Raw genomic sequence first — 13659 nt, 5'->3', positions numbered from 1 at the left:
CCACTTCGTTCCTCCACCCGACCTTTCCCTCCCCAACCAAGAGGAGAATCGCCAAAGCCAAAACCAAAACCCAAAGTTTCCACGTCAACCCTATAATGTCTGTCAACCACCCACCTCCGCCGCAAACGGCGGTTCCAAACACAGATTTCGGCTATTCATTTACACCCTTAGGTCCAGCCCTTGTAAACTATTCTATCTCGATCAAAACTTGCTTTGATTGGATCAACCATCAATGGAATCTTTGGAAAACGTTTCATCTTATCTTCTACATTTCTAGTGATCCTGTCCATTGGGTCGAATCTGCCAAACGCATCCCTAAAATGGCCGCCACGACCGCCACTTCGTTCCTCCACCCGACCTTTCCCTCCCCAACCAAGAGGAGAATCGCCAAAGCCAAAACCAAAACCCAAAGTTTCCACGTCAACCCTATAATGTCTGTCAACCACCCACCTCCGCCGCAAACGGCGGTTCCAAACACAGACCTCTTAACCACCATTACCGGATTCCTGTGGGGCAAAGCCCTCCCTCCGCAACTCCTCATTTCCACCGTCCGTACGACCTGGAACGCCACGTGGCACCTCATGATGAAGCAGCTTGCCCCCTCTGATCCCTCCGGCTCATACACTCGGCCCGTCAGTCAGTTCCGCGCCAATTTCGAATCAATACAACTTTCCCGCCAAAACCAAAACAACGTTCACCTGTATGTGGGATTGTCTTGTCCATGGGCTCATCGAACCCTCATTGTTAGAGCCCTCAAAGGCCTCGAAGAATATGTTCCGGTCTCAATTGCTTCTCCTGGAAACGATGGTTTGTGGGAATTTCGCCATGTATCTAGCAGTAACAGGGATAAAGTGAGGCCGAGCTTGGACGTTGCAAATGGATGCAAGACTCTAAAAGAGGTTTATGGGCTTCGCCGTGGAGGTTACAGTGGACGAGCTTCGGTTCCTCTGTTGTGGGATGTTGAGAGAAGAGAAGTAATCTGTAATGAGAGTTCCGATATAATCGAATTGTTCAATTCTGGTTTTGATGGAGTCGCTGGAAGTTCAAGTTTGGATCTTTCTCCACCGTCGTTGAAGGGACGGATTAAAGAATGGAATCGGATAATTTATCCTAATGTCAATAACGGGGTTTACAGGTACTATAGGGTTCATTCAAATTTTGTGCCGTCAGAAGTGTTTGTATTGTCATTTGTGTTTGTATGTAACTTGTTCGATGAAATTCCTGATTGGCAGATGTGGATTTGCGCAGACCCAAGAAGCCTATGATGCTGCTGTAAATGATTTGTTCAGTACACTGGACATGTTGGATGATCACTTGGCCAATTCACGGTATTTATGTGGAGATGTGCTGACACTGGCTGATGTCTGTCTGTTCACTACATTGATCCGTTTTGATATTGTCTATAATGTTCTTTTCAAATGCACAAAGAAGAAGCTGTTGGAGTATAACAATCTCCATGGATATATGTGTGATATCTATCAGGTATGCTCCCCTCTGCTGATGAACTCAAACTGTTACTCTACTGTTATATGGTGATTAATAAACCTAAACAGAGATAGGAGCCAAGTTTTTGAATTGAGAAGCTTGGAAATTAGGAGGTTTATTGGCTCGAATTGTTTTTATAATTTTCATTGTGGTTTTAGTTAGATTTACTTAGAGGAAGTAATTTGAAGAGTCCACACAGACATGTTTTGAAATTGCCTGCTAGCTCAGTTGGCAAGGAGCCTGCAGCCAGGTTCTGGCATTGCATTAGAGCTTTGCACGGCATGTGCTCCTTCCTCTCTCCTTGTGTGATATCCGCTGCCCTCCCCTCACCCCCTGGGTCACCTATGAGGCTGTGATGTTAAAAAAAGCAGAACACAGGCCCTTTTGGAAAATTGAATATTGAAATTTGATCCTTACTGTAAATTGGTTTTGGGGAAAGTTTTCATACACGGCTGTCCCACAGCCGTGTATGTGAGAGGGTTTCTTAAATTAAAGGAAACAGAAACAATACCAATACGATCGGCTCTGGACTTTCCCATACAACTGGTTCCCAGGAGTCAACCTGGCATCTGTTTCTGTTTGTATTAGATATTCCAATGCGCTGACAGCTTCACGAATTACCAAATTCACTAGTTGAGGGAAAAAACAGAGGGTGGGTCTTTTTTATATTTCATTGTCTATTAAGAAGACTTATATAACAAGAATTTTCTGCCTGAGCAGATTCCCAAGGTTGCATCAACTTGCAATTTGGAAGCGATTATGGATGGTTACTTCAAGATTCTTTTCCCACTGAATCCTGGTGGCATTCGGCCTGTCGTCCCCACAAGTTGTGAGCATGAAGTACTCTCGAAACCCCACAACAGGGGATCACCATTATCAATTGGTAAATATGCTGAGATTCATGTTTCATAGATAGGGTTTCTACCATGTTGTTCAGACTGAAGTAATGGATCATTTAAAGGAGTTTGTAGTATGCTAGTGAAAAAGGAGTGCCATATTTAAAAGAAACATTAAAATCTCTGATGATATATGTAAATGAGATTAAGAGGATATATTTATGTTTATAGGATTAGCAAGAGTGGAAATTTAAGTGCAAATTTCATGTATATATTTGCCATGTTAAACTTAAACGTTTTTATGTTTTTATTTTTTTTTAGCATCTTTTGGAATTATAATGCAATTCAACCCTATTATGCTCTTCACTTATTGATGTCTCAAAAGGGAAGGAGAGAAAGCATCTCTGAGATGGGTTCTAAATATGATGTAGTATATTAACAACACCTATTACAAACAAACCCCGAAGATGCTCTGGATAAAAAATTCCCCGTAACCTTTTTTTTCTAGGGTGCTTACAACTTCTCCATTCTCTTCACAGCCTTGAATGAGGGATTCGATCCCATGATCTGGCGATAAGGGGCCATGTTCCTTGATAGCGGTAGGGCACTCCAGAGGTATATATAAAATAAACCTACTGATTAGAGCTCCAAACCCAATTTAATTTGACTAAATTAATTATTACAATTTTATATCATGTGTTTGTTGTGATTACTCAGATAATGTGCAATAAACCAATTTTATCATTACTTATGGACTTGGGCATTCTATTTTAGGGTTGTCGCATTATATATTTTTCTAATAGAGATTAGTACGGAAATATAAATACGAACACTGTTGAATTATGAGCCAGCAAAATTCTCGATTTGTTTTACCGGCATTGTTTTCACAAGGAGAATTTTTGGTAGTTTTTTTTTCGTACTTGAGAGGCACTTATTATTGCGTTGTGTTTCAATGGTTGATGTTTACCGACAGGATTGACAATATATCGAACGCTTGTTGTGGGGTAGATGCGTGAATGAGGGTGATCCTCAATAGGGTTTTCACACCTTGAAAGGATGGACATCCAAGTATGCTAGTTGTTAGACTATGATTGGTCGGAATCCGAGGCATCTATAATATTAGTTTAAGTATTATTATTTGAAAGAATTTTCAAATATTTTTGATTGATCTTTGGTCTGGCATCTATAATATTAGTTTAAGTATTATTATTTGAAAGAATTTTCAAATATTTTTTATTGATCATTGGTCTGGACACTCGTGGTCCAATTAATAGTGCAATTGTTTTTTACGGGTTATTTAATTTTAATTCCATGCTTTTGAGCATGCATTGTGGATGTTGCACACTATTTTGTTTTTGGATTAAATTTGAGAGCAAGAGAAAGAGAGTCTTCTTCTTCCTCAAGAACAAAATAGATTAGTGTGCCACTAAAGGCTGAAAACTTTAGTATGCTGATATCTGTTCATTGAAATCCAAGGCTGAAAACTTTAGTATGGTGATACCGTATCGATTGCGCTTCTGCCGCCTTTCATGTGGTATTAGAGCCTTACTTTCTTCCAAGGCAACCCCATCAAGGAGCTGCCGAATCTAGAGAGAGAGAGAGAGAGGGGGCGGGGGTGGGGTAGCTCGGCTGGGCTGCTTTCCCTTGCCACGGTAAGTGTGCTCAATAGCCTGCTGCTAGCAGCCTTTCTGAGGCCGACCTGCTTATATTAAAAATTTTTAAAAAAAAAAAAAAAAAAAAAACACAAAACGAAAGACCGTGGGAGGAGGGAGAAGAAGAAGAAGGTGAGAGAGGGCAGCGGCCTCTCTGGGCTGCTGTGATCGGATTTGGGGTTCCACCTTATGTGGGGCTCCATTGTCGTAGCCATCTTCCAGGCCACCCTTGACTAAGGAAGAAAGCTCGAATTTGGATTAATTCACCCACCAATTAAGATTTTAAAGCACACAAAGTCTTTTGTTTTTCCTGTGGAAAATGAGTCTATTGAATAGAGCAGATTACACGCCTGAGACCAGTAACCAGTAACCATTGTTACAAAGAAACTAGGATTGAAATTGGGGTAGACAATCCTGTCCGTAACCGACTGAGCCCTCCTAGCCAAGGTATTTGCTATATCATTTGCAACCCTTCAAATACATCTAATATCATCAATGATTGGATGAACTGATAGCGTCAATGCTCTGGAAAAATTTTGCAAGCATGAGATGACATCAAGGTTGTCACTTTCTACCATAATGTTGTATGCCCCATCCGATAATGCCTCCAACAAACCTTCCCTGATTGCCAACGCCTCCCCGATCAACACCGAGGAAACATTACAAGGGTCTAAAATCGCAATCCTTGTCCGCTCCAAACTATCTCTCAGAATGAAACCCAAACCCCCCCGGTTGCTGTTCTAGTTCTAAGATGCGTTATAATTTAATTTGCAATAACCTTGTGGAAAGGTGGGGGGGGGGGGTCATTGCGACCACACCATAGAAACCAGACAATAAAAGAACATCATGAGGTCAATTCCTTAGCTGTTTACTTACCAAAAACAGAGAAAGAGGACCAGCTATGCGATTCATTTATTTATCTTAGCCCCTTTGTAAAGTAGGGGAGGTTTGAATAAATGTCAGAAACACAGGGGAGGTTTGCATAATGGTCAGAAAGGTCAGGGGAGGTCAGCATAATTTATTCAAAAATTGAATTATATTGAGTGGGTATGGATCCACAGTGCCAAAGTGTACCAACATCACTTGGCCAATCAAATTAAAGTTGATCATGTTGAAGAATAAGCTTCACCAAATCGGGTATGACAAAATGGTATCTTGCTTGAACATATCAAGAGGAAAAAAAAAAAAACCACAGATTGCAATGTCTAATGGACTCTAAACTCTTGATGTCGTGTAGGTATTGAAGGAGCCGAACTTGACGCTGACACGGGCTTGTTCAACATCGAATAGAGACTAATGTAAATTGATATGTGGTCTTGGGGTTCTCCACTGATGATGGTCTCCGCTCGACACACGATAGTTCCATTGGCGCGCTATGTGCTCATTGTGTGTCGAATCTAGGGGTGTCAATTTTGGACCGGAATCGGTAACCAGATCAAAACCGTCCCGCTAGAAATTGGAATTGACCCACCCAATAGGTTATTGGTCCAGATCTGATCTTAGTGATAGGTTATTGGTCCGGATCTGGTCTGGTCCCCAGAACTGTTAAAGAATCTTTGGAACCAGAAGACATACATACACTTGAACTTGTCTTGCACCATTGCTATTTTAACATACAGTTAAAGTGATTTTTATTATACAGTTGTTGTCCAGTTGCTATTAGAACATGACCCAAGACTAAGCAAGACACTTGGCCCCTCAAGTATTCTACCCCTCTCATATCTATTGCACATAGAGGACACACACCAGCAGTTAATAAATTGCTTTTGAAAGATTCTAACTTGCTTGAGATTTATAGTTCCAATGGGAAAAATGCTTTACATTTGGCTACTCAACAAGGGCATGTTTGGACCCGATTAGGAACCGAAACCGAACCACCCATTAGTTAATGGTCCTGGATCTCAGATTTGGAACTGGTCCGGATCTGGTCTCGACACCTTAGAACCAGAATCGCTAGAGAACCGGACCGATAACCTTGAACCGGATCAATTGACATCCCTAGTCGAATCAAGTCCATTTGGAGTCGAAATAAAAGTTTAGCATGGAGGCCTTTGGGCTGGTTAGTTCTGTTTTAACTAGCCCAGCCCAGATTTATTTAAAACTTGATTTTGAAACAATTTGATCTGCATATTATTTGAGGGACTAGGGTAACTTTTTGGGGCCTAAGTAATCCTCCCCTAAATCCTCTCTACCATTGAAACAAATACTAGTGAAAGATGTAGTCTATTATTCGCATACCAAATAGCTATATTCGTTGAATTGCCATGCACTTTTATTTGACTAATTTCAATCTATTTCTTTATAAAGTTACTTAGGGAATGGTAAAAAGCATCAACAATTAACTGAAGAAACCTATCAAAAAAACATAAAACAATTAACTGAAGAAAAAATGAAAAAGGGAAATAATCTATTAAACCAACTATTTAGATAGACATTCCAACTCTTTCTTAGTAAATATTGACTCCGAATAATCTAATTCCTCCTCTATTCTCCTCACCTCTTCTCCCTTCCTCATTCAACATATGTCCAGAATAACCAAGTTGTAACGACCCTAGGTTTCGTCCAACATAATCATCATTTCGTTGGTCTTGTGTAGACCTTGTATCAATCATGAAAAATGCTAACCCTTCTCTCAACTCTTCTCTATATCTACACTTATAAAAGATGACGGTGTCATTAACCTTAAGGTCTTTCTCCCCAACAAACTTGTACCACTCCTTTGTAAACACAAAGCTACGACAGCTTTTCCAATGACAATATCGAAAGGTCCAAGGCTTAAGATCCTTGTCAACGAAAAATAAATTGGTGGCTTCTACTGTAACATTAGGGAAGTGCTTCTTAGCATAACTTTTGGGGATGAGTAGCCGGCTCAGTTTCCCAACATCACTAGTTAGTACTTTTTCAAATAATTTCTCATACAGAAGAGTCCATCCATTTGATTGACGTTGGTTGATCACTTCATTCAGAAGAGCATGTCCATTTGATTGTCGTTGGCTCACCACTCCGTTCGGAAAAGCTTGTCCATTTGAATGTCTGTGGTCCATCACCCCGTTCGGAAGAGCCCATCCAGTTGATTGTCTTTGGTACAACATTCTATTCAGAAGAATCCGCCTATTTGACGGCCTTTGGTCCATCTTCAAATATTGCATCGTTCTAAAATCAGCCATCTCTCCCTCTCTATGTTCCCGACAAAGAGTTACGAAGAAAAATTGATAGTAAGGGAGGGTTAGAAAGAAACAGGAACTACTACAAAGAAACTCGTTGAACATAATACACTATAAATACTAGAATGAGAAAAAAAAGGAATTGTTATCAAATGGAAAATTAAGTCTCATATAGGGAAAAAAATCTACAATTAAAAGATTTAAAGAGATTTTATACATTAAATGTCCAGATGGTCAAACATGCTCTTTATGAAGGTTCACTATAAAACCGTAAAAAACTATAACATTGGGGTTCAACAAATACCTGACTATGCCATGTTTTGCCAAGTTTCACCACAAATACCTAAAAAGGAACTAGGGAAAAAAGGTTTTTACAAACCCGTTGTAGGGACCTTTCCTACATTTATATGGACAGATGATGAGGTTATTTTACTTGGTGGATTGAGAGGTCATGATCTAGATTACCTAAGTGTCAAATTGCATAATATAATTCAATCAAATACCTCCATTATATGAGAAAATCTCTCGCCAACTACTAACGTTGATAAGTATCAAGGTAGCATTACTAATGTTGATAAGGATGATCAAGGTGGCCTTCCTATTTTATTTACAGCCACCAATAGTAGGAGATCTTCATTAATTGATTGTGATAAGGATGCATACAATATTACACCTAATGTTGATAAGGGTACACCTGTCCTTCCATAAATAAAGGACCACAATCATTGTTAAATACTATAGACATCTCATTTTGTCATTCTCCCCGAAGGCTTCCCGTGACGATGATGAGAATCCTCCAAGGCGCAGAGTCGATGTATCTGTAGATGTAGTGTAAGTGTGCAATGTTTGAATCCGTCCATAGATCGTTCAAACACCACCGGAGCCAAATCCAGAACCCTAGAGCACTCATAGATCCCTTGGAAAGAATAGACTTGACTGAAAATTCCTCGGAACTGGCCTGCCCTAGCACAGAACTAACCTAAATAGCCCAAAACCTCTCTGTCGACACCCAGACTAAGGCCGACATTGAAAGGCCCCGAGTCGACATCGACCATAACTTCCACCGACATCAACCCATCCCCTTTAAATGTCGAACAATACTTGTTCATTATCTATTTCATATCAACATTCAAAATACTCATGTCGACACCTGAAGCATTTCCATCGATGTCGATAGCTGTTCATCAACAACAGCTCGATGTCAACCTACCCCCTTCTCGATGTTCTCGACCCCAATTCATTGTCAACCCTATGCAAATCTGAGAGACCCAAACTTGCCATGTTTAGCTCTGATATCACTTTCTTTCATGTCCAAGCTTATATTTGGAAACTTGGATGTGAATTTTGGCTTTCTTAGGCCCTAAGTAACTCCTCCTTTGGCAATAAAACACTTTACCGCACCCCATTGGCTATAACTTTGACCAAATACCCACCGTGGATGCAAAGACACCCATTCTGATGCCTCACTGACAATCCGGATCAAACCCAACATCCTAGCATGAAGTTGGGAGTATAAACACCCCTCTACAACTATAAATACACCCCCATCTCACGTTGAGGAGTAGCCTTGGACAATTCTCTAAGTCCTATCTTGGATAGTTAGCTCATATCGAGTGATCTTCGAGTACGGACAACGAAATGCTGCCCAAGGGAGAATCTGAGAGACCTGAACTATTGGCGATATCATTTTCGAACATCACTCCCCTGAGTCACAAAAGGGAAGCCTCCACTTATTTTACTTGAAGCTTTACTAATTAGGTGAGTTTCCCTTCATTTTACATTGCTTTACTAGTTCTATCGCCTTCTTTTTCAATTTTACCCATGAAGGGGTGTGTGATCTCGTCTTCGTAGATGGTAATCACACACACCCGTATGTTCTTTGCTTGTACTTTTCTATTTCTTCTTTTTGTATGATCTTCACTCACTCTTATGATAAGACCTACATGCATGATCTTCTTTCTTTATATCTTACTATTGTATCCCACGTGCTACGATCTATGTCTTATATTGCCAACACACCATGTTCTACCTTTTGTCCATTATTCTTATGCATTGATTCATCCATGATCTATATTTTCACATCATGCTTCCAAACTTTGCATCTTATGCATGTGCACGTAGAATAGGCCATTCATTTTCTTCACATCTCCGTATTCTAGTCACAAATCACCATAGCCATGCATATTATTCCGTCTTATGTCTATTTACCCCATACGTATTAGGTTCATGAATTTTACATGTGTATCATTATTTCCTTTATTTTTATGTATACTAACCCTTACCATGTAACCAAACTTCCAAAAATGTCATCTTACCCTTCTGTATACTTCTTGCTTTGCTTTTCTTCTTGTACTTTACTTATTCTCTTACCCAAAAGCATGTTATAAACATTGCCTACCCAAGTAATATGAATACCAGTTTGATCAGGCGGACTGGGGTGCCTAATATCTTCCTTGGATCGTAACTTGATCCGTACCTAGACCAATGGACTGATCAGTCCCCAAAAGTGCGTAGCATGAGAGTCATTACATTTACACTCGGGGTCCTAACCCTCTCAATCTAGATGGCGACTCCAATATTCAATTCACCTTGCTTCTCTGCCCAAAGAGGGATGAGATGGAGGACATGTGACGATCTGCTCCATGTCATTGTCCTCACATTGGTGACTCCACTAGGGACTTGAGCTTATTAAGATAGGTCAGACTGTTGTAACATGCTTTTTCCTTTCATTATATGCTTTTGGATGCTAACATTGGTGAGCTAACTTGCATCATTATTTGCATACACTTTCATTTCATTATATGCTTTTGGATGCTAACATTGGTGAGCTAACCTGCATCATTATTTGTATACACTTTCACACACCGTTGGTAATGCCAACTATTGCATGTTTTAACCCCATATTACACCTTGTTCTGGTGTAGAAACCTCATTTTGCATTTCCCCCGAAGATCTCTCGTGACGATGATGAGCATCCCCCAAGGCGTAGAGTCGATGTGTAGATGTAGCACAAGTGTGCACTACCTGAATCTGTCCATCAATCATTCAAACCACTATTGGAGCCAAAACCAGAACCCTAGAGCACTCCAAGATCCCTTGGAAAGGCTAGCCCTGACCTAGACCTCCTTGGAACAACCTGACCCAGCACAGAACCAGCCCAAAATCCTCTATTGACACCCACACTTGGAGCCGAAACTGAAAGGCCTTGAGTCGACATCAACCTTACCTTCCATCAACATCGACCTACAGCTCAGTGTCAACTTACCCCCTCCTTAATGTCGGCTCGACCCTGTGCAAATCCAAGAAGTCCAAACTTGCCATTTTTAGCTCCGATTTCACTTCCTTTCATGTTTAAACTTATATTTAGCAACTTGGATGTGAATTTTGGCTTCCTCAAACCCCAAGTAACTCCTCCTTTGGCAATAAATCACTTGCCCACGTCCCATTGGCCACAAATTTGACCAAACACCTATCATTGATGCAAAGACACCCATTTCGATGCCTCACTGACGATCCGAATCAAACCTCACCATCTAGCACAAATTTGAAAGTGCACACACCCTTTTACAACAATAAATACACCTCTCATGTTGAGGAGCCCCGGATCCTTAGACAACTCTCTAAGTCCTTCATTGGTTAGTTAACTCATATCGAGTGATTTTCGAGTATAGACGATGAGTGTTGCCTAAAGGAGAATCCGATAAGCCTGAACTATTGGCGATAACGTCTTTGAACATCTCTCCCCTGAGTCACAAAAGGGAAGCCTCCACTCTTACTCAAGTGCAAGTCCTTCTAACTAGGTAGAGTCCTTTTTCGCTTACTTTCAACGAAGTTTTCTGCTTTTTTTCTTGCACTCGTTTTACATCTCTTATTGATGTGTGATCCCATCTCTTTAGATGGTGATCACACACATTCTTATTGTTCGTCTTTTCATGTTTCCTTCTACTTACAATCCCCATACCCTGTAGTCCAAGATTCCCCTTCTTTGTATGAATGATATGATACATTCTTCTATTCTCTAAGGAATGATTTCTTTGTATCATTGATTCATATGTGGCTAACATATCCATATTTAGTTCATTCCCTCATCTTTGTGATAATTTGCATACTTGTTGATTTCTCCTAATATTTGATGTTATAGTCTCCTGCATGCTCTTCATATTTTGTGTTATCATAGTCTCCTGCATGCATCCATTGAGTTTGGATATTCTCTTTACCTTCCATCCATGTTTTCTCTTGTTTAAATCTAGGTTCTTTTTTGCATCTCTTCAATATGTCATTAGTATATTTTCATATCTCCATTCATCATACGTGTCTTTATATATTTTCTCTATTTTTATGATTTTTCACCGTTAGAATTGGTGTTTCGTCGGTGTATTTCCAAGATTCAATTTTGCTTCATGCTTTAAATTCATATATTGCATGTTTTAATCATGTTTACACCATTGTCTTGCTTTCCAAGTGTTTTCGCCATCTTCAATTACTTCTTAGGCTTTGCTAGGTTTTCTCTAGGTTTGTACTAGCCTTAGAGGTGTTATCATATTTTTCACTGATTTGCTTTGTATGCGAATTCTCATGCATGTTCCTCATTTAGCAATGTTGCTTACAGTTTTAGCCATGTTTTCATTAACATCTTTGCATTCTCAATGTGTTCCCTTCATTTACCATTCATCCATGCATCCTAGGCTTAGAGCTTGCATACTTGTACTTTTACCTTCATTTTTATCCTTTCTTGTACTTTATATTTCTTTTCCAAAGCATGCTATACCATTGCCTGACCAAGTAATAGGAAGACCAGTTTGACAGGGCGGATTGGGGTGGCTAATACCTTTCCCGGATTGTAACTTAACCCTCACCCAGACCAATGGACTGATCAGTACCTAAAGGACATCACAAGAGAGTCAACTTTACATTATGGGTCCTAGACCCTCATCTAGGTGGCAACCCCTACATTCAATTAACCTCTCTTCTCCTCAAAGAGGGATGAGGTAGAGGACACATGGTGATCCCCCACCATGTCATTGTCCTCACATTTGGGCCCGGTGTGTAAACACGTGGCTTACCCTTGGTGAAACCACAACTCTTAGCATAGTACCTTTAGGTATGTAAAAGAGGCTTATGCCCTATAATATGCTACCCTGACATGCCCAGATATTCAATATGTTGCTAATAAAGTTTTCCAGTTCATGCATCGCCTCAGTACAAATCATTGGGCAGCTATAAAGCGCATCCTTAGATACCTCTGGTCATGGTCCTCTGTTTGAAAGTTCAATAAAAGATGCATCTCTCTGCTCATCCTGATGCTGGTTGGGCTGGATGCCCTGATGATCGCGAATCCACCGAAGGATTTGCAATTTTTCATGTCACTAGTCTGATCTCATGGAGATCATGCAAACAAGCCACGATTGCTTGTTCTAACACCGAGGGCCAAATATCGGGCTATTGCCAACATGACCGCTGAAGTCACGTGGCTCTAATCCATTCTTCAAGAACTGCATATATTCCTCCCAAGTGCTTCAACATTGTGGTATGATAATGTGGGCGCCACATACCTAATAACTATCAATCATGTGTTTCACACACGTACTAAGCACATCAAGATAGACTTGCACTTCATGCAGACAACATGTTCACCAAAGACACTCTTGATGTCTGGTTCATTTCTATGAAAGATCAGGTGGTTGATAGTTTTACAAAACAAATGCAACACAGTCGTTTTGATATGTTAAAGGCCATCTTAAGGTGGCTCCCTCCCCCTTGAGTTTGCAGGGGTGTATACTCGCTAGCTACTAGTGTTAATAAGAATCAATGTGGCGTTCCTAATGATCAAGGTGACGCTTTCATAATATTGATGAGGATCAAGGTGGCCTTCCTATTTTATCTACAACAACCAATAGTGGGAGATCTTCATCAATCGATTGTGATAAGGATGAATGCAATATTACAGCTAATGTTGATAAGGGTACAACTAGTCCTTCCATAAATAAAGGACCACAATCATTATTAAATACCAATGTATCCCAAGAGATTGAGAAGTAATGAAAATCAACTTATCATGTGGACGTATGTTACTAAACCGAACCATGTATATTGCCCTGTGGTCTTCTTCTATTCTTCTTCTCTAACACTCATGTATTCGCGTGCATTTCATATATGTCCATGCAAACCTTCCAACAACTACTATACACTTTTCTACGGCCCTAGATTTTCAACGTCATGATTTTATCCATGTGGAAAACCTCGACAGGACTAAAACTTGACTGAGTTTGACATAGCGATCTACCTATCTTCAAAATTTAGGCCCAATCTAATCTGCCACATGGTAGTTGATGACTTATCATGTGGTCATGTATGAAAATTTTCTGTCATATGCGTATAAGAATTGAGCTACCACAATAAGGTGCCCAACAAATATAATTTTAGTTTTTGTTTTCATTGAAGTTTACCACAATAACCATTAAAAAATAGAAGGGTAAATTACAGATCACCCCCTGATTTTCAAACGAAACTCAGATTACCCCC

General features: G+C 40.1%; 2 protein-coding genes across 2 annotated transcripts; one reads left to right on the top strand and one right to left on the bottom strand.

The window, feature by feature from the left end:
* Positions 1-271: 271 nt before the first annotated feature.
* Positions 272-2593, top strand: LOC122656760 (glutathionyl-hydroquinone reductase YqjG). Its single transcript, XM_043851398.1, has 3 exons — positions 272-1135; positions 1233-1482; positions 2206-2593. The coding sequence occupies exons 1-3, from the start codon at positions 321-323 to the stop codon at positions 2395-2397; spliced, it is 1257 nt and encodes a 418-aa protein (XP_043707333.1). The 5' UTR covers positions 272-320; the 3' UTR covers positions 2398-2593.
* A 3718-nt stretch (positions 2594-6311) lies between these two features.
* On the bottom strand, positions 6312-7140 carry LOC122655412 (AP2/ERF and B3 domain-containing transcription factor At1g50680-like). Its single transcript, XM_043849607.1, has 2 exons — positions 6471-7140; positions 6312-6325 (listed from the first exon to the last, which is right to left on the bottom strand). Exons 1-2 carry the CDS (start codon positions 7138-7140, stop codon positions 6312-6314), a joined length of 684 nt encoding a protein of 227 aa, XP_043705542.1.
* Between the last annotated feature and the right edge of the window lie 6519 nt (positions 7141-13659).

Source organism: Telopea speciosissima, chromosome 3, assembly GCF_018873765.1.
Source record: "Telopea speciosissima isolate NSW1024214 ecotype Mountain lineage chromosome 3, Tspe_v1, whole genome shotgun sequence".
NCBI lineage: Eukaryota > Viridiplantae > Streptophyta > Magnoliopsida > Proteales > Proteaceae > Telopea > Telopea speciosissima.
This window is presented reverse-complemented; position numbering and strand designations above follow the sequence as displayed.

Bases quoted from the DNA above. Each gene is read 5' to 3' on its own strand.
- LOC122656760 (XM_043851398.1), top strand. From the start codon at position 321: ATGGCCGCCACGACCGCCACTTCGTTCCTCCACCCGACCTTTCCCTCC. The intron at 1,136-1,232 runs GTACTATAGGGT...CCTGATTGGCAG, and splicing joins GTCAATAACGGGGTTTACAG to ATGTGGATTTGCGCAGACCC. The intron at 1,483-2,205 runs GTATGCTCCCCT...CTGCCTGAGCAG, and splicing joins ATATGTGTGATATCTATCAG to ATTCCCAAGGTTGCATCAAC.
- LOC122655412 (XM_043849607.1), bottom strand. From the start codon at position 7,140: ATGGCTGATTTTAGAACGATGCAATATTTGAAGATGGACCAAAGGCCG.